Raw genomic sequence first — 26,985 nt, 5'->3', positions numbered from 1 at the left:
CTTTATCTGAGAATGTCCTTATCTCTGAAATATATTTTCTCTGGATATAGAATTCTGGGTTGATAGCTCCATACTTTCAGTATTTTAAATATATGTTTCTGTTTCTTGCTGGTCTTTATGGTTTCTGATGAGAAATCCACAGTCAGTTAAATCATTGTTATCCTATAAGTAATGTGTTATTTTTTTCTAGTTATTATTATTGTTATTTTTTTAGATGGAGTCATCTCACTCTGTTGTCCAGGCTGGAGTGCAGTGGTGTGATATTGGCTCACTGCAACCTGTACCTCCTGGGTCCAAGTAATTCTCCTTCCTCTGCTTTCCGAGTAGCTGGGATTATAGACATGCACTACCACCATGCCTGGCTAATTTTTTTGTGTGTATTTGTTTGTTTTAAGTAGAGACGGGGTTTCACCATATTGACCAGGCTGGTCTCAAACTCCTGACCTCAGCCAGGTGATCCACCTGCCTTGGCCTCCCAAAGTGCTGGGGTTATAGGCATGAGCCAGCATGCCAAGCTGTTTTCTAGTTATTTTTAAACATTTTTCTTTCTGTTTAATTTTCAGCAGTTTCGTTATGATATGTTTAAGGGTTAAGTTTCTTTGTGTGCATGTGTGCTTATTGTAGTCAGTCAGCGTTATCAATTTGTTGTTTTATTTCCTTCATAAAATCTGTGAAATTTTAGCCATTTTTTTCTGTCCTAAACTGTTACCTTTTCTTTTATGACTCTAATGACAAAAATATTAGATTTTTTGGTATTGTCCCACTAGTCCCTGGGGTCTATATTCATTTATAAAAATCTTTTATCTTCAGATTAGGTAGTTTCTATACATTTATCTTCCAGTTTACTGACTCTTTACTCTGACACTGCCATTTTTCTATTGACTCTATCCAGTGAAATTTTAAAATTTCAGTTACTATTTTTCTCAATTCTAAATTTTTTTTTTTTTAAATAGGCTGGAGTGCGGTGGCACAATCTCGACTCACTGCAATGTCCACCTCCCGGGTTCAAGCAATTCTGCTGCCTCAGCCTCCTGAGTAGCTGGGACTACTGGTCCCTGCCACCATGCCCGGCTAATTTTTGTACTTTTAGTAGAGACAGGGTTTCACCATATTGGCCAGGCTGGCCTTAAACTCCTGACCTTGTGATCTGCCCACCTTGACCTCTGAAAGTGCTGGGATTACAGACGTGAGTCGCAGTGCCCAGCCTAAAATTTTAATTTCTTTCTTTATGTCTCATATTTCTTTACTGAGACTTTAAATCTTTTTATTCATTTCTAGGGTGTTCACCTTTATTTCTTGGAGCATTTTTGCCCAAGAAGTCTTAAATCTGTGTCATCATGGCACTTGGATCTATCTGTTGATTGTGCTTTCATATGTAAATTGAGATATTTTTGGTTCTTTCTACGCTTGGTAATTTTGGATTATATGCTCACATTAAAAGTATTTTTTAAAAAAATTTGTGTCTTATTTAAATTCTGTGGAGAATGTTGATTTTTTTTTTTTTTTTTTTTTTTTTTAGGCAGAGTCTTGCTCTGCCACCCAGGCTGGAGTGCAGTGGTGCAATCTTGGCTCACTACAACCTCCACCTCCCGGGTTCGAGTGATTCTCCTGCCTCAACCTCCCAAGTAGCTGGAATTACAGGTGCCCACCACCACGCCCAGATAATTTTTAGTAATTTTAGTGTTTTTAGTAGTGATAGGCTTTCACCGTCTTAGCCAAGATGGTCTCGATCTCCTGACCTTGTGATCCACCTGCCTCAGCCTCCCAAAGTGCTAGGATTACAGGTGTGAGCCACTGCACTCGACTAATATCTTTTGTTTTAACCACACAGTTGTGTTTAGGTTGGAGGTTCTGGCTAGCCTTTCATGTTTTTTGGTTTTTATGTTAGTCCAGTTATCAAAGTCTTTGCAATATTGACATCTGTCCCAGGTGTCTATCACTAACTGGCTAGTCAGACCTGGATTTTGGGTCTAAACCTTAATTCAGTACCCAGAGTCAGTGGTATGCTGTTCATTGTCAGATCTTTTAGTGATGTTATGATTGATCAGTGAGTCTAGGTGGTATCAGTCCCATCTATTCATTATAAAGTTCTTTATCAATCACTTTTTCATCTAAGAGTTTTAGCAGCCATTGATATTCATTGCCTTGATTATTTCATTAGATGCAGCAAGATGGTGAATTTTTAATTTAATTTAACTATTTGGTTTCCTTGAAATACAGTTAATAGGTGGGTGCGGTGGCTCATGCCTGTAATCCCAGGACTTTGGGAGGCCGAGGCAGGCAGATCTCCTGAGGTTGGTGGTTCGAGACCAGCCTGACCAACATGGAGAAACCCCATCTCTATTAAAAATACAAAATTAGCCAGATGTGTGGCACATGCCTGTAATCCAGCTACTCGGGAAGCTGAGGCAGGAGAATCGTTTGTATCTGGGAGGCAGAGGTTGTGGTAAGCTGAGATCGCACCATTGCAATCCAGCCTGGGCAGCAAGAGTGAAACTCTGTCTCAGAAAAAAAGAAAGAAAGAAAAGAAAGAAAGAAAGAGAAATATAGTTACTATAGGAAAGGTAGAATAAATGCTTATTTTCCTTTTTTTTTTTTTTTTTTTTTAAGACCAAGTTTTGCTCTTGCTCTCCAGGCTGGAGTGCAGTGGCGCAATCTCAGCTCACTGCAACCTCTGCCTCCCAGGATCAAGTGATTCTCCTGCCTCAGCCTTCCAAGTAGCTGGGATTACAGGCATGAGCCACTTCGCTCGGCTAATTTTGTATTTTCAGTAGAGATGTGGTTTGTCCATGTTGGTCAGGCTGGTCTCCAACTCCTGACCTCAGGTGATCTGCCTGCCTTAGCCTCCCAAAGTGTTGGGATTACAGACGTGAGCCACTGCGCCTGTCCTTATTTTCCTTTTACTTACATCCAGAGTAAAGAACTGGTACCCTCGCAATCTTTTATAATGTCTAATGAGGCTTCTTTAAGTAATTTATGGATTTTTATATATTTGATATGTTTCAATTCATTTCAGTCTTTATTTATTTGTTTTTGAGATAAAGTCTCACTGTGTCACCCAGGCTGGAGTACAGTGGAACGATCTCAGCTCACTGCTGCAAACTCGGCCTCCTGGGTTAAGCAATTCCCCTGCTTCAGCCTCCCAAGTAGCTGGGACTACAAGCACGTGTCACCACACCTGACTAATTTTTGTATTTTTTGTAGAGACGGAATTTTGCCATGTTGGCCAGACTGCTCTCGAACTCCTGTTCTCAGGTGATCCACCTACCTTGACCCTCCCAAAGCACTGGAATTACAGGCGTGAGCCACACATGTGGTGATCGATCATTCTTTTTAGTGCTCAGATTTTCCCACCTTAAGCCCGTGTTAGCCCCTTCCAGTTGGCTTCTGTGTTCTTTTGACTTAGAGAGGTGGATTCACCTACTGTGAAGATAATGAAGCTTAAACTTAAGGTTCTCTATTTGCATGGGCAGTTGGTCATATGATTTTGTAAAATTTCCAAGAGTAAGATTTTTAAGAGGGTAAACAGGTGGTAACTTAATAAAAGCTTCAGGTCCCACAAAACCTGTATCTGCCCCCAGTCTTTGGTATAGTCCTGCTTTTGAGCAACTGCAAGATTCTAGGCTCATTGTTTACAGTACCTCTCTCAGTCTTAGCAATTTCTCCAAATGGTTCTTTTTCAGAGGTAAATGGCATTTTGAATCCTCAACCTTGAAACTAGGGGTGCTTAATGCTGCTGGTTTGCACTGCTTCTAGGACTTTTCAGTGGTCAGAGTTATGAAATATGTATTTAAATAAATATGATGTTTTCTTAATTGTAAGATTTCATGATTTTTACTTGACTTCTTTCATATTTATATATCTTTATGTTGACATTTTGATTACTAATGACTTAATATATTACTTATTTGCTGTGTCCTGCAGTATACCTATAATAGTTTTGAAATATCAGTATTGATATTACTTCCAACAGTAAGCCTACTGAATGCAGTTTTAAGATTTCTTTGTGGTTCTTTTGTTCCTTAAGATCTAACTAATGATGGACAATCAAAATACTATATTTTAAAGTCACTTGAAGTAATTATTTTCTATTTCTTTCCTTTTTTTTTTTTGAGACAAGGTCTCACTCTGTCACCCAGGCTGGAGTGCAGTGCCGCTATCTCAACTCACGGCAATTTCTGCCTCCCAGGTTCAAGCTATTCTCATGCCTCAGCCTCTTCAGTAGCTGTGATTACAGGCTTGCACCACCACGCCTGGCTAATTTTTATATTTTTGGTAGAGACAGGGTTTCACCATGGTGGCCAAGCTGGTCTTGAACTCCTTACCTCAGGTGATCCGCTCACCTTGGCCTCCCAAAGTGTTGGGATTATGGGTGTGAGCCACTGCACTTGGCCTAATTTTTATATTTTTAGTAGAAACAGGGTCTTGCCATTTTGCCTAGGCTGGTCTCGAACTTCTGACCTCAAGAGATCCTCCTGTCTCTGCCTCCCAAATTTCTGGGATTATAGGTGTAAGCCACCATGCCCAGCTGAAGTAATTATTTTCTTTGTGACTATGGCACAAACTCAATGTTCAGTACGTTATTTTTTTAAGTTTTTTTTTTATTTTAAAAGGTTTTTGGGGAACAGATTGCAGTGGGTTATTGGTTTCCGTTTGCTCTGAATTTTTAGAGATTGTCTTTTCTTCATTTTTAGTGTTTTTTGAAAACTTTAATTTTGTCTTTTGTCATTCATTTTCTGAAGAAAATGCTCAATTTATTGTATAACATATACAGGACAGCTGTAATTGTGGGATGTAATTTCTCTAAATAAAAACAAAGTACTGGACCAGGTACAGTGGTTCATGCTTATCATCCCATTACTTTGGGATGCTGAGGTGGGAGGATCAGTCGAGGCCAGGAGTCTGAGACCAGCCTGGGCAACATAGTGAGACCCTGTCTGTTGAAAACAGAGTTATCCAGGTGTGGTAGTGCATGCCAGTAGTACCAGCTCCTTGGGAGGCTGAGATGGGAAGATTGCTTGAGCCCAGGAGTTCAAGGATATAGTGAGCTGTGATTGCACCACCTCACTCCAACCTGGGTGACAGAATGAGACTTTGTTTTGAAAGAAAAAGGAAAATAAACTGGTGGTTTTAAGTAGGATTTGAGGAATTATGGAGTTCAGGGATTGGTGAAGTAGAAGTATTTAGGAATTGACTGACCTTTTATTATGTAAATGTGGTTATGAATTGTGGCTGTTACTGACTTGTTGACTTTCTGAAGTGATATCACTCATTCGAAGCTACCTTTGATGGTTTTAACACCACTTCTGATGATTACTTGTTGTTACAGTCCCTTCTGGAATTTGGAGTTTAGAACATTTTTTTATCATATGTAAAACATTTATGTGGTTCCAGAATCAAAACCATATCACAAGATGCATTCACAGAAGTCTGGCTTTCTTCCTTATCCCTTCCATCCTTTTTTTCTTTGAGACAGGATCTTGTTCTGTCACCCAGGCTGGAGTGCAGTGGCACCTTCACAGCTCACTGCAACCTCAACCTTCCATGCTCAAGTGATCCTCCCTGCTCAGACTCTGTAGTAGCTGGGACTACAAGTATGTGCAGCCACATCTGGCTAATTTTTAAATTTGTTGTAGAGACAAGATCTCCCTATGTTGACGAGGCTGTTCTCAAACTCCTGTGCTCAAGCAATCCTCTCACCTCAGCCTCCTAAGATGCTAGGATTATAGGTGTGAGCTACCATGCCTGGCCTTTTTTTGCTTTCTGTTGAGTAAAGGTTGGTAAACAGTCTGGAGGCCAAATTTGGCCCACTTTTTTTTTTTTTTTTTTTTTTTTTTGGGTAATAAGATTTTGTTGGAGCACAGCCATACTCATTCATTTATATAATTATGTATGGCTTTTGTGCTGCAGTGGCAGAATAGAGTAGCTATGACAGAGTATACAGTATGTGGACTAGAAACTATTTACTCTCCAGACCTGTATTGAAAAAGTTTTCTGAATCCTGCTATGAAGAATCATTTTTATTCAGTTTTAGCTTATCTATACTTTTTTTCCTTTTTAAAAACAAAAGCAGACACTTAAATATACTCAACATTTATCTCCTTTCTATACAAAGTATAGTATACTGTAAACCCTGTCTCGCTTGTTTTCACTAAACAATATATCTTGAAAATCACTCTGTATCAATATCTTTCTCATTCCTGGACAGGTTACAGTTTTCATCTCCTTTAGGCCATATTTTTCTGCTATACTTTCATTTTCTACAGGTATGCTGTTCATCTTATTAGTATCCTCTTTTTCTTACAATGCCATTGAATCAGGTTTGGTCAGCATCCCTTTGTTAATATTTATTTCCTATGGATTTTAAGTGCATTTTGTAATATTAAAATATTATTAGCTCTAATGATTTAAGCTCTAAGTTACAAACTATAAGCTGTTGTAAATTAGGTACTATGTCCTTTTCTTCAGCAGTATATTGTACTCAGGATATTGGTCTGTCTAGTTCAAGTGCCATTGCCATCATGCTTGCCCTATAGTCTAACAATCTCAGTTATTATAAATAATATCTGTGTTTTAACAATGTCTTTATAATGCCTAGCTAGTTCGCTTGGCATGTGTAATGGAAAGATACATGGTTTTAAAAATATGCATTAAACATTTAAAAATATGCATTAAAATGTTCAAAAACATTTTTTCCCCTTCTTCCCAACAAAGTAGCCTAATTAGTGTATAATATTTGTAGTGCTTCCTCATGTTGGAATGTTATTTGTGTTGATTAGTTAACCCTAATATACTGCTACTATTTTTTTTGTTTTAGGTTAAATGGAAACCACTTCGGGGAACTGGATGTCTGTGTAGCTATTCTACCATATCAGTGTATTGCAATGAGCGGGGGAGGAGAGCAGCCGGATATCCTGAGTGTTGGAATCCTAGTGAAAGAAAGATGGAAAGTGGTGAGTATGTATCTCAGAGTGTGTGTGTGTGTGTGTGTGTGTGCGCGCGCGCGCGCACGTGTACATACTGGGGAAGTAATTTTTGGTTTCCTGATATAGCATTTTATTAGAAAATATTATATATATATTACTTATATGCCTAAAGCAGTTATTTACAGTTATTTTTCTATGATTAAATTGATTATACCCTAAGTCTTACTTTTGCTTCATATGGTACTAAATGTTTTTAACTTCCAATAGCTAATATTAAGATACATAAAAGCATACTGAGGAAAAGGACAGATTAAAAAAATACAGTGTTTGAAAGTACAGTGAACTGCTGTGTTTTTTTTTTAATTAAGGAAAATTGTAAGTATACATAAAGAATAGAGACTTATATAATGAACCTCTGTGTACTTATGACCCAACTTAAAATAGTCATCAGTGTATGGTTAATCTTGTTTCATTTCTCTCCCAGAATGTTTTGAATTGATCTTTAACCTTAGCATTTCTTCTGTGTATACCTCAGTATGTATCTCTAAAAAATAAGGACTTACTTTTAAAAGCATAATCATAATACCGTTATCATACCTTAAAAGTAATAATTTTTTCCCTGCTGACTCCTCCCCAAGGTTGTATTTCATTTTGTCTGTGTTAGCATGTAGTATCTTTAGCTACTTTCTACTGTTGTAAAATACTGGAGTAGTACTTAAAAAAAAAGTAATCATTTCTTAATATCACCAAATATAGTTTTAGTTTTCATATTCTGATTGTAAAGTATTTTGAACACCCTCAATCAAGATCCAAATAAAATCTGGATATTGTAATTAGTTGCTGACACTTAAGTTTCTTTTCATTTCTAGGTTCTTTCCTCTTTATTGCTTTTTTTTTCCTTACAATTTATTTGCTGAAGAAATTAGTCAATTTGTAGAATTTCCCATGGTTTGGATTTTGCTATTTACTTCCATTTGGTGTTAACACGTTTCTCTGTCTTGTGTATTTCATGTAAATTGGTAATTATATCTAGAGACTTGATTATATCTGACTTTAGGTTTGTTTTTGAGATGGAGACATCTTTTTTTCACAAATGATATTGTGAGCCTTCACTAGGAGGCATATAATACCTTATTGTCCATCTGTCTGTCTATTTTGTGGTGTTAACATTATTGATGATCATTGCCTGGGTTTATTAATTAGGGATTGGAAATTGGTGATGTTCTGTAATTCATGAATAAAGTTGAAATGTATCGATAAGGACAAGTTTTTTTTTTTATCATCACTTCTTTGCTTATCTTGAGGTACAATTTGATTAGGAAAACAAGATAGGTACTTCTTTTCTTAATTTACCAGTTTTCAAAACAATGAATTGGTTTCCTGCTATTCTCCAAAAGTGATCAATTAGATTTGTTTTACAGTATAATTAAGAATTCATGGATTTAAACAAGCATGATGTGTTTCAGTCTATGGTAGTTATCCTTATAAATGTTTAAATTGCCTTATTTGACTAAGGAGATACACTTCATGTTGTCTTCTGAGTTCTTTTCACAGGATCCTAATACTCTTTCAATGGCTTTCTTTCCCTAGACCTAGAATCTGTCATCTCTCTAATACTACTTGTTTCTTAAAGGAACTATTTTTGTTTTAGATGTATTTAAATATTTTTTGATTGCCATGCAGTTCACATTTTTTTTTCCATTAGTAGGTTTCACAAAGCTATTTTAGGGGTTCCCTTAGTCTGTGAACAGATTGGAAAAAGAAAACCCTTTAGAAATAGAATTTTTATTTTTTATTTGTACAGTACAATGTGTTTTACTAATTAGGTAAGTCAGTAGGCTTTGAAAATGTAAGAAAACTATGTCATCATCACGGACTGGTGCAGGGAGAATCCAGCAGCTGCTAATCTTTTATGTAAGTCAGACATGAGTGTTGCTTTGGTGCGAGCACTAACACTTTGTTAGAGTGTTTTGTTCTCCAGTGGACATATCAAAAGGTGACAAGTGAAATTCTTAATTGGCATGGTTCCCTTGTCCTGGTAATCAGAACTAATATTTCTGTGGAACTTATCTCCAAAATTTGGGAGGGCATAGTAGCATTTTTAGTTAAAAAAAATTATAAGCGGGCCGGGCGCGGTGGCTCACACCTGTAATCCCAGCACTTTGGGAGGCCGAGGCGGGTGGATCACGAGGTCAAGAGATCGAGACCATCCTGGTCAACATGGTGAAACCCCGTCTCTACTAAAAATACAAAAAATTAGCTGGGCATGGTGGTGTGTGCCTGTAATCCCAGCTGCTCGGGAGGCTGAGGCAAGAGAATTGCCTGAATCCAGGAGCCGGAGGTTGCAGTGAGCCGAGATCGCGCCATTGCACTCCAGCCTGGGTAACAAGAGCGAAACTCCGTCTCAAAAAAAAAAAAAAAAAATTATAAGCTCATTGTTACGGATAGTGTTTTAGTTATTTATTGTTATGTAACAAACTACATCAAAATTTGGAGGTTTAAAAGAATCCTTTTATTTTGCTCACAATTTTGTGCATTAGAAATTTGGGAAGAGTTTGCCTGGATGATTTCTCTCATAGCCATGTGGCACTAACAGGATTGTTTCGGTTAGAGGATCCATTTATAAATGGGTTCTTCACTCACTTGTCTGGTACCTTGGGGTTCCTTAGCTGTTCACCTCCAACCCCCAACCCCTGACCTGGTAGCTCGTTTTCTCCGGTATCTCCACGTGGCTCTGGCTTCTCAGGATGGTTCCATTCTTTCCTTCTTTCTTTTTTTGAGACGGTGTCTCGCTCTGCCACCCAGGCTGGAATGCAGTGGCACGATCTCAGCTCAATGCAGCCTCCGCCTCCCAGGTTCAAGTGACTTTCCTGCCTCAGCCTTCCAAGTAGCTGGGATTACAGGCATGCACCATCATACTGGCTAATTTTTGTATTTATAGTAGAAGATGGGGTTTCGCCATGTTGGCCAGGCTGGTCTCAAACTCCAGACCTCAGGTGATCCACCCACCTCAGTCTCCCAAAGTGCTAGGATTTCAGCTTGTAAGCCATTGTGCCCTGCCGGATGGTCTCATTTCTTACATGGTGGCTAGCTTTTAAGAGACAGGAAATGGAATCTACCAGGCTGGGTAAAGGCTATTCTCAGAGCTGGCACAGTATCATTTTGCCCTATTCTGTTAATTCAAACAATAAAGGGGAAAATGGACTCTACCTCTTGATGGGGGAGTAGCAAGGTCACATTGTCTTCATCAGTGGGAAAGGTTTTCTTCACATTGAAGAAGAGCAAGGATGGATGATATTGTTGTGCCTATCTTCGGAAAAGACAATCTGCCATAGGCCTTATTTCTAGTCTTCCTCAAATCTATGTACCCCCCTCATACTAAACTGCCTCTGTCTCTTTGCCTCATAAACCTTGATAATTTCTTAGGGCTTTGTCAGGCCATTAAAAAAATGCTCTATTAATGTTTAAATGGCATTATAGGAAAAGAAATAGACTAAGGAGCAAAAACATTTACTTCAGCCTAGATTATTTTGTCATTTGGTAAGGTTTTTTGTGAGGTAAAACATGAAGCTACCTCTACCAATTCATAGTTAGAAATGAATCTCTTTGGTACTGTATATGAGTTTTTAAAGCTACATTAGCCTTCGTGTAATGGACAAAATATGAAAAATCATAAGTATCAATCAGGGCCCATGAAGGAACAACTTAATTAACTGAATGCTTCCAGAACTTTTGTTGTTGTTAATCAATGAGAGCTTGTTATATTGCTCAGGTTGGCCTTGAACTCATAGCCTCGCCTCCTCAAGTGCCAGGACAACTGGCCGGAGCCACCGCAGCTCCCTGGAACTTTTGTTTTTTGAGGCAGAGTCTCGCTCTGTTGCCCAGGCTGGAGAGCAATGGCACAATCTCAGTTCACTGCAACCTCCACGTTGCGGGTTCAAGTTATTCTCCTGCCTCAGCCTCCTGAGTAGCTGGGATTACAGGTGCGCGCCACCACTCCTGGCTAATATTTCTGCTTTTAGTAGAGACGGGATTTCACCATGTTGTTCAGGCTGGGCTCAAACTACTGACCCTGTGATCCGCCTGCCTTGGCCTCCCAAAGGGCTGGGATTACAGGCATGAGCCACTGTGCCCAGCCCGCTTCTGGATCTTTTTAAAAATCTTGAACTCACCCTGTACTTTCATAGTAGTATTCCTTTCCCATCACCAGATGAATAAAGAAAGATAGGCCGGGTGTGATGGCTCATGCCTGGAATCCCAGTGCTTTGGAAGGTCGAGGTGGGTGAATCACCTGAGATCAGAAGTTTGAGACTAGCCTGGCTAGTCTACTAAAAATACAAAAATTAGCTGGGTGTGGTGGTGCACACCTGTAATCCCAGCTACTGGGAAGGCTGAGGCAGGAGAATCACTTGAACCCTGGAGGTGCAGGCTGCAGTGAGCCAAGATTGTGCCATTGCACTCCAGTCCTGTCAACAGTGTGAGACTACCAATTCAAAAAATTAAAAAAGAAAAAGAAAGAATATAAAGAAGGATTATGGCTCACATGTGCAAAAATAAATATAGGATTATATTTATATAGTTAGCACTTTGCCAAATGCTATGGGGGACACAAAGAAATAGAACAAGTGGCCATCTCTTTGAAGAAACTCAGTTTCTCTGTAGCAGGATAGGATATTGACAATGGAAAGTTAAGCAACATGACACATTTAAAACAAGGTATTTCATGGACAGGTCTTTAATTTAAAAAATACAAGGTAATAATACAAGTGATATCTGAGGTATGGCCTGGTAAAATGATTAATTGAATAATTAAACAAATAATTACTGTAGAAGTTCAGAAGATAAAGAAATTAACCTAGATGTAGTATTCAGTGACGATCAAGTGGAGAAAGAGGTAGAACATGGAGCTGGGGCTTTTTGAGCTGGTTACGATTTAGGACCCTGTGCCTTTGATGACTTCCCACATTAAATCACATCCTGGTGTTTGATATTGTGAGGAGGAGACAACCTAGTTTCAGGAAATGGAAAACAATTGTGTCTCTAGGTTGAAGTGTCTACCCCCACAACCCAGCTTTCAGAGCCCTACAGGTGCAGTTGCCACTGACTCTTCAGAACTTGCTTATGATACTCAGATCAGCATCCTAATATTCCCCAGTTAAGCTAACATATTTTGTCAGAGAGAATAGTGCTTACTGAACTTGCTTAAATTGATTTCTTTAATCCATATTTGAATAAATAGATGACTAGTGAACTCTGGGATAGTTTAGTACTAGAGTTTTCAACCTGCTCTGTGGACACTGTTAGGTACCTCAGAGAGAAGGGTAAGTGGTGGTAAGAAACCTGGGTGGTGGCTTCCTCCCCCCTCCACCCCGCATATACATCTACCAGATTGGTTTTAGATAAGACTTCAATTGGCAAAAGGATTTTGTAGTGTTTTTGTTGTTGCTTGTTTGTTTTGAGAGGGTCTCTGTCACCCAGGGTAGAATGCAGTGGCTGGATCTCAGCTCACTACAGCCTCTGCCTCCTGGGTTCAAGCGATTCTCCTGCCTCAGCCTCCTGAGTAGCTGCAATTACAGGCATGTGCCACCACGCCTGGCTAATTTTTGTATTTTTTAGTAGAGATAGGGTTTCACTGTGTTGGCCAGGCTGGACTCGAACTCCTGACCTCAAGCGAGCCGCCTGCCTCGGCCTCCCAAAGTGCTGGGATTATAGGCGTGAGCCCCTGCACTCAGCCAGGATTTCATAGTTTAAAAAGTGTTCTTTAAAATTAAAATAACAAATCTGATTGTTGAATGGCATTTGTAGGAATGCCACTCAACAACCAGATTTGTTATTTTAATTTAAAGTGATTCTTTCAAATATTGTATTTTTGGTGACATTTCTGATGATGGCTATCAACCAAATTTTAAAATTGTGGATGAAATAATTTCATTACTTTTCTTGTGGATAAACCTGTACGGAAAGGTTTTGATGTTATTTTCAGGCATATGTTTTCTTCTTGGCATATACATAGTTAATTTAACAATATTGAAATATTTTATCATAAAACATTGTAAAATTATACAGTATTTTCTAAATATGAGATGAATTGCATTCAAGTTAGAATCTTCTAGTAATTTTTAGTGTGTTTGTTCTTATTTTCTGTGCAGTTGAGAAAGATTGGGGGTGGGGGCTTTGGAGAAATTTACGATGCCTTGGACATGCTCACCAGGGAAAATGTTGCACTGAAGGTGGAATCAGCTCAACAACCAAAACAAGTTCTGAAAATGGAAGTTGCTGTTTTGAAAAAGCTGCAAGGTAAGCTCTTTGTAGAATATACAATTTATGATTTGTATGATAATTCGTAATTTATTTGTATCTTTCTGAACCTTAATTACATTCTTTAAGTACTAATTAAGTGTACTGGTGTCAGCCAGGTTTAAATATGCTGAGCATTTTTCTCTTGTAAATTTTATAACTAGTTAGTAGGAGTAGAAATGTGTGATTACTTAGAATAATTGGGCCTTGGGAGTTCCTTTTCATGGAGTGAGGATGAGAGTGAATTAGTAGAATTTTTACTGCTTTAGAAAGTATTGCCATAAGGCTGCTATTTGCCTTTATATTTTAAACAACCAATCACAAATACCTCTGAGTTGTCTCTATTCAGGTCTCTCGACGTTAAAAACGCTTTAATCACAGTAAAGAAAGCTGCTTTCAAACCACATTGCAGGATGGTTTAAAAATAATACTGTTGATTATGTGTTGATTCATATTAACTTCCGTTTTAGAGAATAACTCCAGCCCTGTCATCATTTTTGAAGTCCATTTTACTGCTCAGGCCCCATTTTTTTTTTTATTACAAGAATGAATAATTTTTTTCTGACGTGAATCCAAGTAGTATAAAACCCTGAATATATTGTTAGTTTGTGTTCATTTTTTGTATTCTCAGCTTAATGACATACTCTCTGATATTACTGATATTTAAATGTTTGATCTGAAACACAATTAAATATGGTTGATCATTTTCCTTTGCCCTAAGCATTCCAGTTATCCAAGTTTCTCTACCAGTTGGCTCATTTGATTAGAGAATGATGCTAGTAAAATTATAGATCTGTTTTATGGTCATTTTTAGCTAAGACTAAGTCAGGAAAACAGTGGATGGATTAGCAATCATTGTCAATACTAGAAAAATAAATAATTGGAGAGGAAAGAATAGGTAAAAGGACAACTCTCTTTTTCTTACCTTTTCTATTTTCTCCCCATTTCTCTTGAGTTGTTGTTTTCAACTTAGTGGTGTAGAGGCTACAAACAGGTACAGCCAGAGCTACATCTTCCTGGGTTGCACAGATCCCAGGATACCTGTTTTACTCTAAGCCAAGCCCATGAAGGGTATGTCAGCATCAGCTTGGTGTGGATAGTGCCACTTCACTTTTCTCCTACTTGGCCCCAAGGAGATGCTTCCAGGTGTGGCAGGATACAGCTTTGCCACCCCTTCAGGAGGTTCTCCTGCTTATTTTGACCGTGGTTTACTCAACCTTCTATGTGATAAAGCTTGAAGATCAGTTTGGTACCTTTTATGAATGAATTAGAGACCCTTGGATGCTAGCTTTCTCCTTTTCTTGTATTTTATTTTTCATGTTATTAACTAAAATATTTTTCCTATTTGCTTATAATTATATGACATCTCATTCTTAAGAACCCTTTACTTTTCGAAAATAAATTGATTTTTAATCTTCTGGTCTCTATTTCAGTGAGTCAGTCCTTGACTCCCTTCTCTTGGCTTCTTATGCATTCTGCTTACTTATTCCTCATGGCTTCATTTTGTTGAGGGTACTTTGTAATCTGTACCATTCTGATAACATTTTTATGGGGCTGAGCTGCTCTTGCCGTCATGTTGGCATAGTGACTTTTTACTGAATGATCCCAGTGAAAACGCTGTGCATGTAAGGAAAAGGTATTTAACCAGAGGCTAACCCTTTATAGGATTAGTTGATTTTTTTTTTTTTTTTTTGAGACAGAGTCTCACTCTGTCGTCAGGTGCCAGGCTGGAGTGCACTGTTGTGATTTTGGCTCACTGCAACCTCTGCCTCCTGGGTTCAAGCAATTCTCCTGCCTCAGCCTCCCGAGTAGCTGGGACTACAGGCGTGCACCACCACACCCAGCTAATTTTTGTGTTTTAGTGGAGATGGGGTTTCACTATGTTGGCCAGGATGGTCTCTATCTCTTGACCTTGTGATCCACCCACCTTCACCTCCCAAAGTGCTGGAATTACAGACGTGAGCCACCTCGCCCTGCTAGGATTAGTTGATTTTTAAATTGATATTTAATTTTTTTTTTGAGAAGGAGTCTTGCTCTGTCGCCCAGGCTGTAGGGCAGTGGCATGATCTTGGCTCATGGCATCCTCTGCCACCTGGGTTCAAGAGATTCTCCTGCCTCAGTCTCCTAAGTAGCTGGAACTACAGGTGGGTGCCACCACGCCCAGATGATATTTTAATATTTTTAGTAGAGATGGGGTTTCACCATGTTAGCCAGGCTGGTAACTCCAGACCTCAGATAATCTGCCTGTCTTGGCTTCCTAAAGTACTGGGATTATACGCATGAGCCACCATGCCTGGCCAAGACTCTTGAGTTTTACTTGTTTTTTACAAATGTATTTGAATGTTTTAGCTACTTATAAACTAAATTATTTATAAGCCTATTAGGTAGTATTTCTATACCTATTATTATTATTATTGTAATCTAAAAGTGTTTCTAATAAGTAGAGCCATAAAACTTATTAAGCCTATCCTTTTATTCACAGCATTGTTCAGAGATACATCTCTGTATAAACATTTATGTGTCCCCTCTCCATTTGCAGCTGTACTATCTTCATCCTTTGTTTTTCAGTTTATTTGCTTTGAAACTGTGCATAGGTGGTAATTGCCATTCTAATCTGTTAGATTCTTTTTTCTTCCAGTGCAAATGAGTGTTTTATAATGATATCCTACTTATCTTCACTTCTCTATTCTTTTTTTAATAAAAAAAATTTTTTTTTGTTTTTTTTTTTTTTCTCAGTTTTCACAATCTCTTGTGCTGTATCTCAGCACAGCAGTTCTATTTCCAGGCTCTCTAGTCTGTTCCATTGACCTGTGTGTTTGGCCCTTCACCAGCATGACACTGTCTTGATTACTGTAGTGTTTTATATATTAACTTTGTCTTCTGCAACCTTGCCACAATCTCTTATTAGTTCCAGGAGTTTTATTGTTGATTCTTTTAGATTTTACATGGACAATCATGATTTTCTACATAGACATCTCAAACAAAGATGGTTTTATTTTTGTTTTCCCTCCCATTCAGCATACTTTTTTTTTTAACAGTTTCTCACTCTGTTGTCCAAGCTGGGCTGCAGTGGCGTGATTGCAACCTCAGCCCCCAGACTCAAGCAATTCTCCCGTCTCAGCCTCTTGCGCTCAAGCAATTCTCCCGTCTCAGCCTCTTGCGCTCAAGCAATTCTCCCACCTCAGTGCCCAGAACTATAGACATGTGCTACCATGCTCAGCTAGCTTTTGTATTTCTGGTAGAGATGAGGTTTTGCCATGTTGCCCAAGCTAGTCTTCAACTCCTGAACTCAAGCAATCTGCCTACCTGGGCCTCCCAAAGTGCTGGGATTACAGATATAAGCCACTGTGCCTAGCCCCAATCAGTATGCCTTTTATTTCCTTTTCTTATTTTATTGCATTAGCTAGTACTTCTAGTATGATGTTCGGAGAGAGTGTAAGAGAATAAGGCAAAGAGGGGACATCTTTGCCTTACTCCTGATCTTAGAAGGAAAACTTCTAGTTTTTCACCATTAAATATGATGTTATCTGTAGACCTGCAGATATATTTTGTAGATATGCTTTATCAAATTGAGATTACCCTCTAGTCCTAATTCTCTGAGAGTTTTATCATGAATGGGCGTTGGAATCAGTCAAATGCTTTTTCTGTGTTTATTGCTACGAACTTGTGATTTTTCTTTTTTAGATTGTTGGTGTCAATGGATACATTAATTGATATTTGAATTTTGCACCAGCCTTGCATACCAGGGATAAATCCTACTTGGTTTTGGTGTATAATTCTTTTATACATTGTTAAATTTAATTTTTTTTTTTTTTGAGACAAGATCTCACTCTGTCACCTTGGCTGAAGTGTAGCTGTGCAGTCACAGTTTACTGCAGCCTTAACCTCCCCAGGCACAGGTAATCCTTCCACTTCAGCCTCCCAAGTAACTGGAACTACAGCTGTGAGCCACCATGTCCAGTTCATTTTTGTATTTTTGTTTTGTTTTTTGATATGGAGTCCCACTCTGTCACCCAGGCTGGAGTGCAGTGGTGTGATCTCAGCTCACTGCAACCTCCACCTCCTGGGTTCAAATGATTCTCCTGCCTCAGCCTCCTAAGTAGCTGGGATTACAGGCATGCTCCACCGTGCCTTTGTATTTTTAGTAGAGACGGGGTTTCACCATGTTGGTCAGGGTAGTCTTGAACTCCTGACCTCATGATCCGCCTGCCTCGCCCTCCCAAAGTGCTGGTATCACAGGCATGAGCAACCGTCTCTGGCCTAATTTTTGAAACTTTTTTTTTGTAAAGATAGGGTTTCACCATTATTTGCCTAGGCTAGTCTCTAACTCCTGAGCTCAAGCAGTCCACCCACCTTGGCCTTCCAAAGTGCTGGGATTACAGGTGTGATCTGTACATTTTTAAAGGCCGTTTGCATCTGTATTCATGAGAAATACTGCTCTGTAGTTTTCTGTGATGTCTTTTGTATGGTTTTGGTATTAGGATAATACCAGCCTCAAAGAATGAGTTTAGAAGCATATCCTTTGTTTCTGTCCTCTGTAAGAGATTATAAAGAACTGGCATGATTTCCTCCTTAAATATTTAATAGAAGTCACTAGTGAAACAATATGCACCTGGTATTTTGTGTTCTGGGAAGTTATTAATTGTTGTTGCTATTTCTTTGTTTTTTTATTTCATTTTTTTTTTGAGATACAGTCTTGCTCTTTCACCCAAGTTGGAGTGCAGTGGCTGATTACTGTAGCCTTGACCTCACAGGCTCAAGTGATCCTCCTGCCTCAGCTTCCTGAATAGCTGGGACTACTGGCCTGTGCTACCATACCTGGATAATTTTAAAAAATAAATATTTTTTTTATAGAGACAGAATCTCATTATGTTGCTGGTCTTGAATTCCTGGGCTCAAGCGATTCTCCTGCCTCAACCTCCAAAAGTGCTAGGATTACAGGCATGAGCCACTGTGCCTGGCCTGTTACCCTGTTAATGTCCATTTGATCTGTAGTGATGCCCCCTCTTTAATTTATGATATTAGTAATTTGTGCCCTTTCCCTTTTTTCTTATCCTGGGTGGAAGCTTATTGATTTTATTGATCTCTACAAAGAACCAGCTTTTAGTTTGAATTTTCTCTCTTGATTTTCTATGTTTAATTTGATTGATTTCTGCTCTAATTTTTATTATTTCTTCTCTTCTGCTTTAATTTGCTGTTTTCTAGTTTCCTAAAGTAAAAACTTTGGTTATTGATTTTTAGATCTGTCTTTTCTAATACATGTACTCAGTGCTATAAATTTCCCTTCAAGCACTGTTTTCAGTGCCTCCCAGAAATTTTGATGTTATGTTTTTATTTTTATTTAGTGTGAAATATTTTATAATTTCTTATGAAAGGTCTTCTTTGACCATGTGTTATTTAGAAGTGCATTGTGTTAATCTCCATATGTTTCAGAAATTTTTCAGTTGTCTTTCTGATATTGATCTCCAGTTTAATTCTGTTGTGACAGAAGACACTGTATGATTTCTGTTCTTTTAAGTTCGTTAGGGTATGTTTTGTAGCACTCAGAATGTGATCTGTTTTGGTGAATATTCTATGTGAGCATGAGAATAATGTGTATTCTGCTGTTGTTGGCTTAAGTAATCTATAGATGTCGATTATATCCAGTTAATTGATGGTATTGTTTAGTTCAGCTATGTCTTTACTGATTTTCTTGCTGCTGGATCTGTTTATTTTTGATAGAAGAGTTTTGAAGTCTCCAGCTATAATAGTGTATTCGTCTTTCTTTTTACACTTCTTTTGTTTTCTACCTCATGTAGTTTGAAGCTCTGTTGTTAGGTGCATGCATGCTTCTAGGTATTATTAGGCACACAGTACATGTCTTCTTAGAGAATTGACCCCTTTGTCATTATGTAATGATCTTTTATTGTTATTATTAATTTTCTTGGAGTTGTATTCACTAGGTTATTCAGGCTGGTGTTGAACTCCTGCCTCGGCCTCCTGAATAGCTGGGATTACAGGTGCAAGCTGCTGTGCTTGATTATGATGCCCTTCTTTATACTTGTCAATTTTTCTTAACATTGAGCCTGCTCTGTCAAGTTAATGTAGCAATATTTACTTTCTTGATCTCTTGACCTCGTGATCTGCCCGTCTCGGCCTCCCAAAGTGCTGGGATTACAGGCATGAGCCACCGTGCCCAGCCTAACAATATTTACTTTCTTTTGAGTATTAGTATTGTATGTGTTTCTACATTCATTTACTTTAAGCTTATTTGTGTTTACATACTTAAAGTGGGTTTCTTGTAGACAACATGCAATTGGGTTTTGTTTTTTGATTTAATCTATCCAATCTATTTGGTACATTTAGACCATTGATGTTTGAAGTGATTGCTGGCATAGGTAGATTAATATCTACCATTTTTGTTATTGTTTTCTATTTGTTGTCTTATTCTTTTTTTGAGATGGGTCTCACTCTGTCACCCAGGCTAGAGTGCAGTGGTATAATCATAGCTCACTGCAGCTTTGAACTCCTGAACTCAAGTGATCCTCTTGCTTTAGCCTCCTGTGTAATTGGGACTACAAGTATGTGCTGCCATGCCTAGCTAATTTTTTAATATTTTGTGGATACAGAGTCTCACTATGTTGCCCAGGCTGGTCTCCAACTCCTGGCCTCAAGTGATCCTCCTGCCTCAGCCTCACAAGGTGCTGGGATTACAAGGGAGTGCACCACTGTGTCCAGTCTGTTGTTGTTGTCTTTTATTATTATTTTTGTCTTCCACTCTTTTTCTATCTTTTGTAGTTCTAGCTTTTGATTTTTTTTTTTTTTTTTGAGATAGAATCTTGCTCTGTTGCTTAGGCTGGAGTGCCAGTGATGCAATCTTGGCTCACTGTGATCTCTGCCTCCTGGGCTCAAGTGATCTCACACCTCTCCTAAGTAGCTGAGACTACAGGAGTATGCCACCATGCCCAGCTAACTTTTGTATTTGTAGTAGAAACAGAGTTTCACTATCTTGGCCAGGCCAGTCTCGAACTCCTGACCTCAGGTGATCCACCTGCCTTGGCCACCCAAAGTGCTGGGATTACAGGTGTGAACCACTGTGCCTGACCTGTCTTTTGTAATTTTAATTGAGCATTCTATATGATTCCATTTTCTCTCCTTTTTTTTTTCTTTTTTGAGATGGAGTCTTGCTCTGTCACCCAGGCTGGAGCTTGGTGGTGCAGTCTCAGCTCATTGCAACCTCTGCCTCCTTGGTTCAAGCGATTCTCCTGCCTTAGACTCCCAAGTAGTGGGGATTACAGGTGCGTGCCACGCCCAACTAATTATTTGTATTTTTAGTACAGATGAGGTATCACCATGTTGGCCAGGCTAGTCTCAAACTCCTGACCTCCAGCAATTCATCTGCTTCAGCCTCCCGAAGTGCTGGGATTACAGGCATGAGCCACCATGCCCAGCCTTCTCTCCTTTCTTAACATATCCATTTTACTTCTGTTTTTACTCTTTTTAGTTGTTGCCCTAGATTTTACAATACAAATTTATAACTAATCCAAGTCCACTTTCAAATAACACTACACCACTTCAAAGGTAATGTAAAGGTATTTTATTGTAACAAAATGATCCTAATGTCTCCTTCCTGTCCTCCTTATCATTGTAGTCAGTCATATATATTTAGCATACATAAGCACATATATATATATATTTATATGCTCAAAATATATACATAAGCATACATAATTCAATATATTGTTGCTATTGTTTTGAGCAAACTATTATCTATTAGATCAATTAAGCATAAAAAGAATAATTTGTTATGTTGCCTTCACTTTTTTCATCTTCAGTGCAGATCTGGGTTTCTGCCCTGTATTATTTTCTTTCTCTCCAAAGAACTTTTAACATGTTTTGCAAGAGAAGTTTACTGCCAAAAAATTACCTCAGTTTTTGTCTGAGAAAGTATATTTCCCCTTCACTTTCGAAGGATAATTTTGTGGGGTGCAGAATCTAGGCTGGTGGGTTTTTCCTTTGAACACCTTAATATTTCACTTTGCCTGTTTTAAAATCGGGTGATTTGTTTTTGTATTTGTTCATTTGTTTAAGTTTCTTATAAATTCTGAATATTAGATCTTTGTAGAATACATAGTTTACAAATAATTTCTCCCATTCTGTAGGTTGTCTATTTCCTCTGTTGGTAGTTTCTTTTGCTTTGTGAGTTCTTTTTTTTTTTTTTTTTTTTTAAATTTTTTATTGCATTTTAGATTTTGGGGTACATGAGCAGAACATGCAAGACAGTTGCGTAGGTACACACATAGCATTGTGTTTTGCTTCCTTTCTCCCCTTCACCCACATTTGGCATCTCTCCCCAGGCTATCCCTCCCCACCTCCCCCTCCCACTGGCCCTCCCCTTTTCCCCCCAATAGACCCCAGTGTTTAGTACTCCCCTCCCTGTGTCCATGTGTTCTCATTTTTCATCACCCGCCTATGAGTGAGAATATGCGGTGTTTCATTTTCTGTTCTTGTGTCAGTTTGCTGAGGATGACATTCTCCAGATTCATCCATGTCCCTACAAACGACACAAACTCATCATTTCTGATTGCTGCATAATATTCCATGGTGTATATGTGCCACATTTTTCCAATCCAGTCTATTGTCAGTGGGCATTTGGGTTGATTCCAGGTCTTTGCTATTGTAAACAGTGCTGCAATGAACATTCGTGTACATGTGTCCTTATAGTAGAACGATTTATAGTCCTTTGGATATATACCCAGTAATGGGATTGCTGGGTCAATTGGAATTTCTATTTCGAAGGCCTTAGGGAATCGCCACACTGTCTTCCACAATGGTTGAACTAATTTACACTCCCACCAACAGTGTAAAAGTGTTCCTTTTTCTCCACATCCTCTCCAGCATCTGTTGTCTCCAGATTTTTTAATGATCGCCATTCTAACTGGCGTGAGATGGTATCTCAATGTGGTTTTGATTTGCATCTCTCTGATGACCAGTGACGATGAGCATTTTTTCATATGATTGTTGGCCTCATATATGTCTTCTTTCGTAAAGTGTCTGTTCATATCCTTTGCCCACTTTTGAATGGGCTTGTTTGTTTTTTTCCTGTAAATCTGTTTGAGTTCTTTGTAAATTCTGGATATCAGCCCTTTGTCAGATGGGTAAACTGCAAAAATTTTTTCCCATTCTGTTGGTTGCCGATTCACTCTAGTGACTGTTTCTTTTGCTGTGCAGAAGCTGTGGAGTTTCATTAGGTCCCATTTGTCTATTTTGGCTTTTGTTGCCAATGCTTTTGGTGTTTTGTTCATGAAGTCCTTGCCTACTCCTATGTCCTGGATAGTTTTGCCTAGATTTCCTTCTAGGGTTTTTATGGTGCCAGGTCTTATGTTTAAGTCTTTAATCCATCTGGAGTTAATTTTAGTGTAAGGTGTCAGGAAGGGGTCCAGTTTCTGCTTTCTGCACATGGCTAGCCAGTTTTCCCAACACCATTTGTGAAACAGGGAATCCTTTCCTCATTGCTTGTTTTTGTCAGGTTTATCAAAGATTATATAGTTGTAGATATGTTGTGTTGCCTCCAGTGCCTCTGTTCTGTTCCATTGGTCTATATCTCTGTTTTGGTACCAGTACCATGCTGTTTTGATTACTGTAGCCTTGTAGTATAGTTTGAAATCCGGTAGTGTTATGCCCCCCGCTGTGTTCTTTTTGCTTAGAATTGACTTGGCTATGCGGACTCTCTTTTGGTTCCATATGAAGTTCATGGTGGTTTTTTCCAGTTCTGTGAAGAAAGTCAATGGTAGCTTGATGGGGATAGTGTTGATTCGGTAAATTACTTTGGGCAATATAGCCATTTTCACGATATTAATTCTTCCTAACCATGAACATGGAATGTTTCTCCATCTGTTTGTGTCCTCTTTGATTTCGTTGAGCAGTGGTTTGTAGTTCTCCTTGAAGAGGTCTCTTACGTTCCTGGTGAGTTGTATTCCAAGGTATTTTATTCTTTTTGTAGCAATTGTGAATGGCAGTTCATTCTTGATTTGGCTTTCTTTAAGTCTGTTATTGGTGTAGTCGAATGCTTGTGATTTTTGCACATTGATTTTATATCCTGAGACTTTGCTGAAGTTGCTTATCAGTTTCAGGAGTTTTTGGGCTGAGGCGATGGGGTCTTCTAGGCATGCTATCATGTTGTCTGCAAATAGAGACAATTTGGCTTCCACCTTTCCTATTTGAATACCCTTTATTTCTTTTTCTTGCCTGATTGCTCTGGCTAGAACTTCCAGTACTATATTGAATAGGAGTGGTGAAAGAGGGCATCATTGTCTAGTGCCAGATTTCAAAGGGAATTCTTCCAGTTTTTGCCCATTCAGTATGATATTGGCTGTTGCTTTGTCATAAATAGCTTTTATTACTTTGAGATACGTTCCATTGATACTGAGTTTATTGAGGGATTTTAGCATAAAGGGCTGTTGAATTTTGTCAAATGCCTTCTCTGCGTCAATTGAGATAATCATGTGGTTTTTGTTTTTGGTTCTGTTTATGTGGTGAATTACGTTTATAGACTTGCGTATGTTGAACCAGCTTTGCATACCCAGGATGAATCCTACTTGATCATGATGAATAAGTTTTTTGATTTGCTGTTGCAATCGGCTTGCCAATATTTTATTGAAGATTTTCGCATCTATGTTCATCATGGATATTGGCCTGAAGTTTTCCTTTCTTGTTGGGTCTCTGCCGGGTTTTGGTATCAGGATGATGTTGGTCTCATAAAATGATTTGGGAAGGATTCCCTCTTTTTGGATTATTTGGAATAGTTTTAGAAGGAATGGTACCAGCTCCTCTTTGTGTGTCTGATAGAATTCGGCTGTGAACCCGTCTGGACCTGGGCTTTTTTTGTGTGGTAGGCTCTTAATTGCTGCCTCGACTTCTGCCCTTGTTATTGGTCTATTTATAGTTTCAGCTTCCTCCTGGTTTAGGCTTGGGAGGACACAGGAGTCCAGGAATTTATCCATTTCTTCCAGGTTTACTAGTTTATGTGCATAGAGTAGTTTGTAATATTCTCTGATGATGGTTTGAATTTCTGTGGAATCTGTGGTGATTTCCCCTTTATCATTTTTTATTGCATCTATTTGGTTGTTCTCTCTTTTCTTTTTAATCATTCTGGCTAGTGGTCTGTCTATTTTGTTGATCTTTTCAAAAAGCCAGCTCTTGGATTTATGGATTTTTTGAAGGGTTTTTCGTGTCTCAATCTCCTTCAGTTCAGCTCTGATCTTAGTTATTTCTTGTCTTCTGCTGGGTTTTGAGTTTTTTTGATCTTGCTCCTCCAGCTCTTTCAATTTTGACGATAGGGTGTTAATTTTGGATCTCTCCATTCTCCTCATATGGGCACTTATTGCTATATACTTTCCTCTAGAGACTGCTTTAAATGTGTCCCAGAGATTCTGGCATGTTTTGTCTTTGTTCTCATTGGTTTCGAAGAACTTCTTTATTTCTGCCTTCATTTCATTGTTTACCCAGTCAACATTCAAGAGCCAGTTGTTCAGTTTCCATGAAGCTGTGCGGTTCTGGGTCGGTTTCTGAATTCTGAGTTCTAACTTGATTGCACTGTGGTCTGAGAGGCTGTTTGTTATGATTTCAGTTGTTTTGCATTTGCTGAGGAGTGCTTTACTTCCAATTATGTGGTCAGTTTTAGAGTAGGTGTGATGTGGTGCTGAGAAGAATGTATGTTCTGTGGATTTGGGGTGGAGAGTTCTGTAAATGTCTATCAGGTTTGCTTGTTCCAGGTCTGAGTTCAAGCCCTGGATATCCTTGTTGATTTTCTGTCTGGTTGATCTGTCTAATATTGACAGTGGAGTGTTAAAGTCTCCCACTATTATTGTGTGGGAGTCTAAGTCTCTTTGTAAGTCATTAAGAACTTGCCTTATGTATCTGGGTGCTCCTGCATTGGGCCCATATATGTTTAGGATCTTTAGCTCTTCTTGTTTTATCGATCCTTTTAGCATTATGTAATGGCCTTCTTTGTCTCTTTTGATCTTTGTTGTGTTAAAGTCTATTTTATCAGAGATGAGAATTGGAACTCCTGCTTTTTTTTGCTCTCCATTTGCTTGGTAAATCTTCCTCCATACAGCACACTGATGGGTTTTGGATTTTTATCCAATTTGCCAGTCTGTGTCTTTTGATTGGTGCATTTAGTCCATTCACATTTAGGGTTAATATTGTTACGTGTGAATTTGATACTGCCATTTTGATGCTAAGTGGCTGTTTTGCCCTTTAGTTGTTGTAGATTCTTCATTATGTTGATGCTCTTTAGCATTTAGTGTGATTTTGGAATGGCTGGTGCTGGTTGTTCCTTTCTATGTGTAGTGCCTCTTTTAGGAGCTCTTGTAAAGCAGGCCTGGTGGTGACAAAATCTCTGAGTACTTGCTTGTTCTCAAAGGATTTTATTTTTCCTTTACTTCTGAATCTCAGTTTGGCTGGATATGAAATTCTGGGTTGAAAGTTCTTTTCTTTAAGCATGTTGAATATTGGCCCCCACTCTCTTCTGGCTTGTAGTGTTTCTGCCGAGAGATCTGCTGTGAGTCTGATGGGCTTCCCTTTGTGGGTGACCCGACCTTTCTCTCTGACTGCCCTTAGTATTTTCTCCTTTATTTCAACCTTGTTGAATCTGACGATTATGTGCCTTGGGGTTGCTCTTCTTGCGGAATATCTTTGTGGTGTTCTCTGTATTTCCTGCATTTGAGTGTTGGCCTGTCTTGCTAGGTGGGGGAAATTTTCCTGGATGATGTCCTGAAGAGTATTTTCCATCTTGGATTCATTCTCTTCGTCCCTTTTTGGTACACCTGTCAAACGTAGGTTAGGTCTTTTCACATAGTCCCACATTGCTTGGAGACTTTGTTCATTCCTTTTTATGCTTTTTTCTCTGATCTTGGTTTCTTGTTTTATTTCATTGAGTTGATCTTCGACTTCAGATATTCTTTCTTCTGCTTGGTCTATTCGGCTATTGAAACTTGTGCATGCTTCGCGAAGTTCTCGTATTGTGTTTTTCAGCTCCTTTAATTCATTCATATTCCTCTCTAAGTTATCCATTCTTGTTATCATTTTCTCAAATCTTTTTTCATATCTTTTTTCAAGGTTCTTAGTTTTTTTGCATTGATTTAGTACATGTTCTTTTAGCTCACAAAAGTTTCTCATTATCCACCTTCTGAAATCTAATTTCGCCATTTCATTACAGTCATTCTCCGTCCAGCTTTGTTCCCTTGCTGGTGAGGAGTTTTGGTCCTTTCTAGGAGGTGAGGTGTTCTGGTTTCGGGTGTTTTCCTCCTTTTTTCGCTGGTTTCTTCCCATCTTTGTGGATTTATCCACTTGTCGTCTGCGTAGTTGCTGACTTTTCGATTGGGTCTCTGAATGGACACCCAGATTGTTGGTGATGAAGTATTTCTGTTACTTGGTTTTCCTTCTACCAGTCTAGCCCCTTCGCTGTATGACTGCTGAGGTCCACTCCAGGCCCTGCTTGTCTGGGGTGCACCTATAGCAGCTGCGGAAAAGCGAGGGATGCTATCAGTTTCTTTTTCTGCTATCTTTGTCCCAGAATGATGCCTGCCAAATGTCAGTCTTTTGGATATAGAGGGGTTAGGGAGCTGCTTGAGGAGACAGTCTGTACTTTGTAGGAGCTCAATTGCTGAGCTGTGAGCTCTGTTCATTTAGGGCTGATAGGCTGAAAAAAACCTTTTTTTTCTCAGATGCTCTGTCTGTGGGGGGTGGTTGAGGCTTTCCTTGTGAGTGTCCGCCTCGC

At 38.8% G+C, this 26,985-nt stretch overlaps 1 protein-coding gene across 6 annotated transcripts in view; it reads left to right on the top strand.

The window, feature by feature from the left end:
• The window catches only part of TTBK2 (tau tubulin kinase 2), a 169,032-nt gene that overhangs the window by 26,037 nt on the left and 116,010 nt on the right, over positions 1-26,985 (top strand). For 3 of the 6 annotated variants that reach the window (XM_054240542.2, XM_035262002.3, XM_017976787.4), the window contains exon 2: positions 6,818-6,953. In XM_054240542.2, coding sequence (XP_054096517.2) covers positions 6,944-6,953 — 10 coding nt within the window. In that variant the 5' untranslated portion in view covers positions 6,818-6,943. Of the gene's footprint in view, positions 1-6,817; positions 6,954-13,075; positions 13,224-26,985 lie in introns of those variants that run through there. The other 3 variants (XM_078334051.1, XM_017976786.4, XM_054240544.2) reach the window with 2 other exon arrangements.

This window comes from Callithrix jacchus, chromosome 8, assembly GCF_049354715.1.
Source record: "Callithrix jacchus isolate 240 chromosome 8, calJac240_pri, whole genome shotgun sequence".
Classification (NCBI taxonomy): Eukaryota; Metazoa; Chordata; class Mammalia; order Primates; family Cebidae; genus Callithrix; species Callithrix jacchus.
Note: the sequence above shows the minus strand (reverse complement) of the source record. Positions and strands in the feature narration are given on the sequence as shown.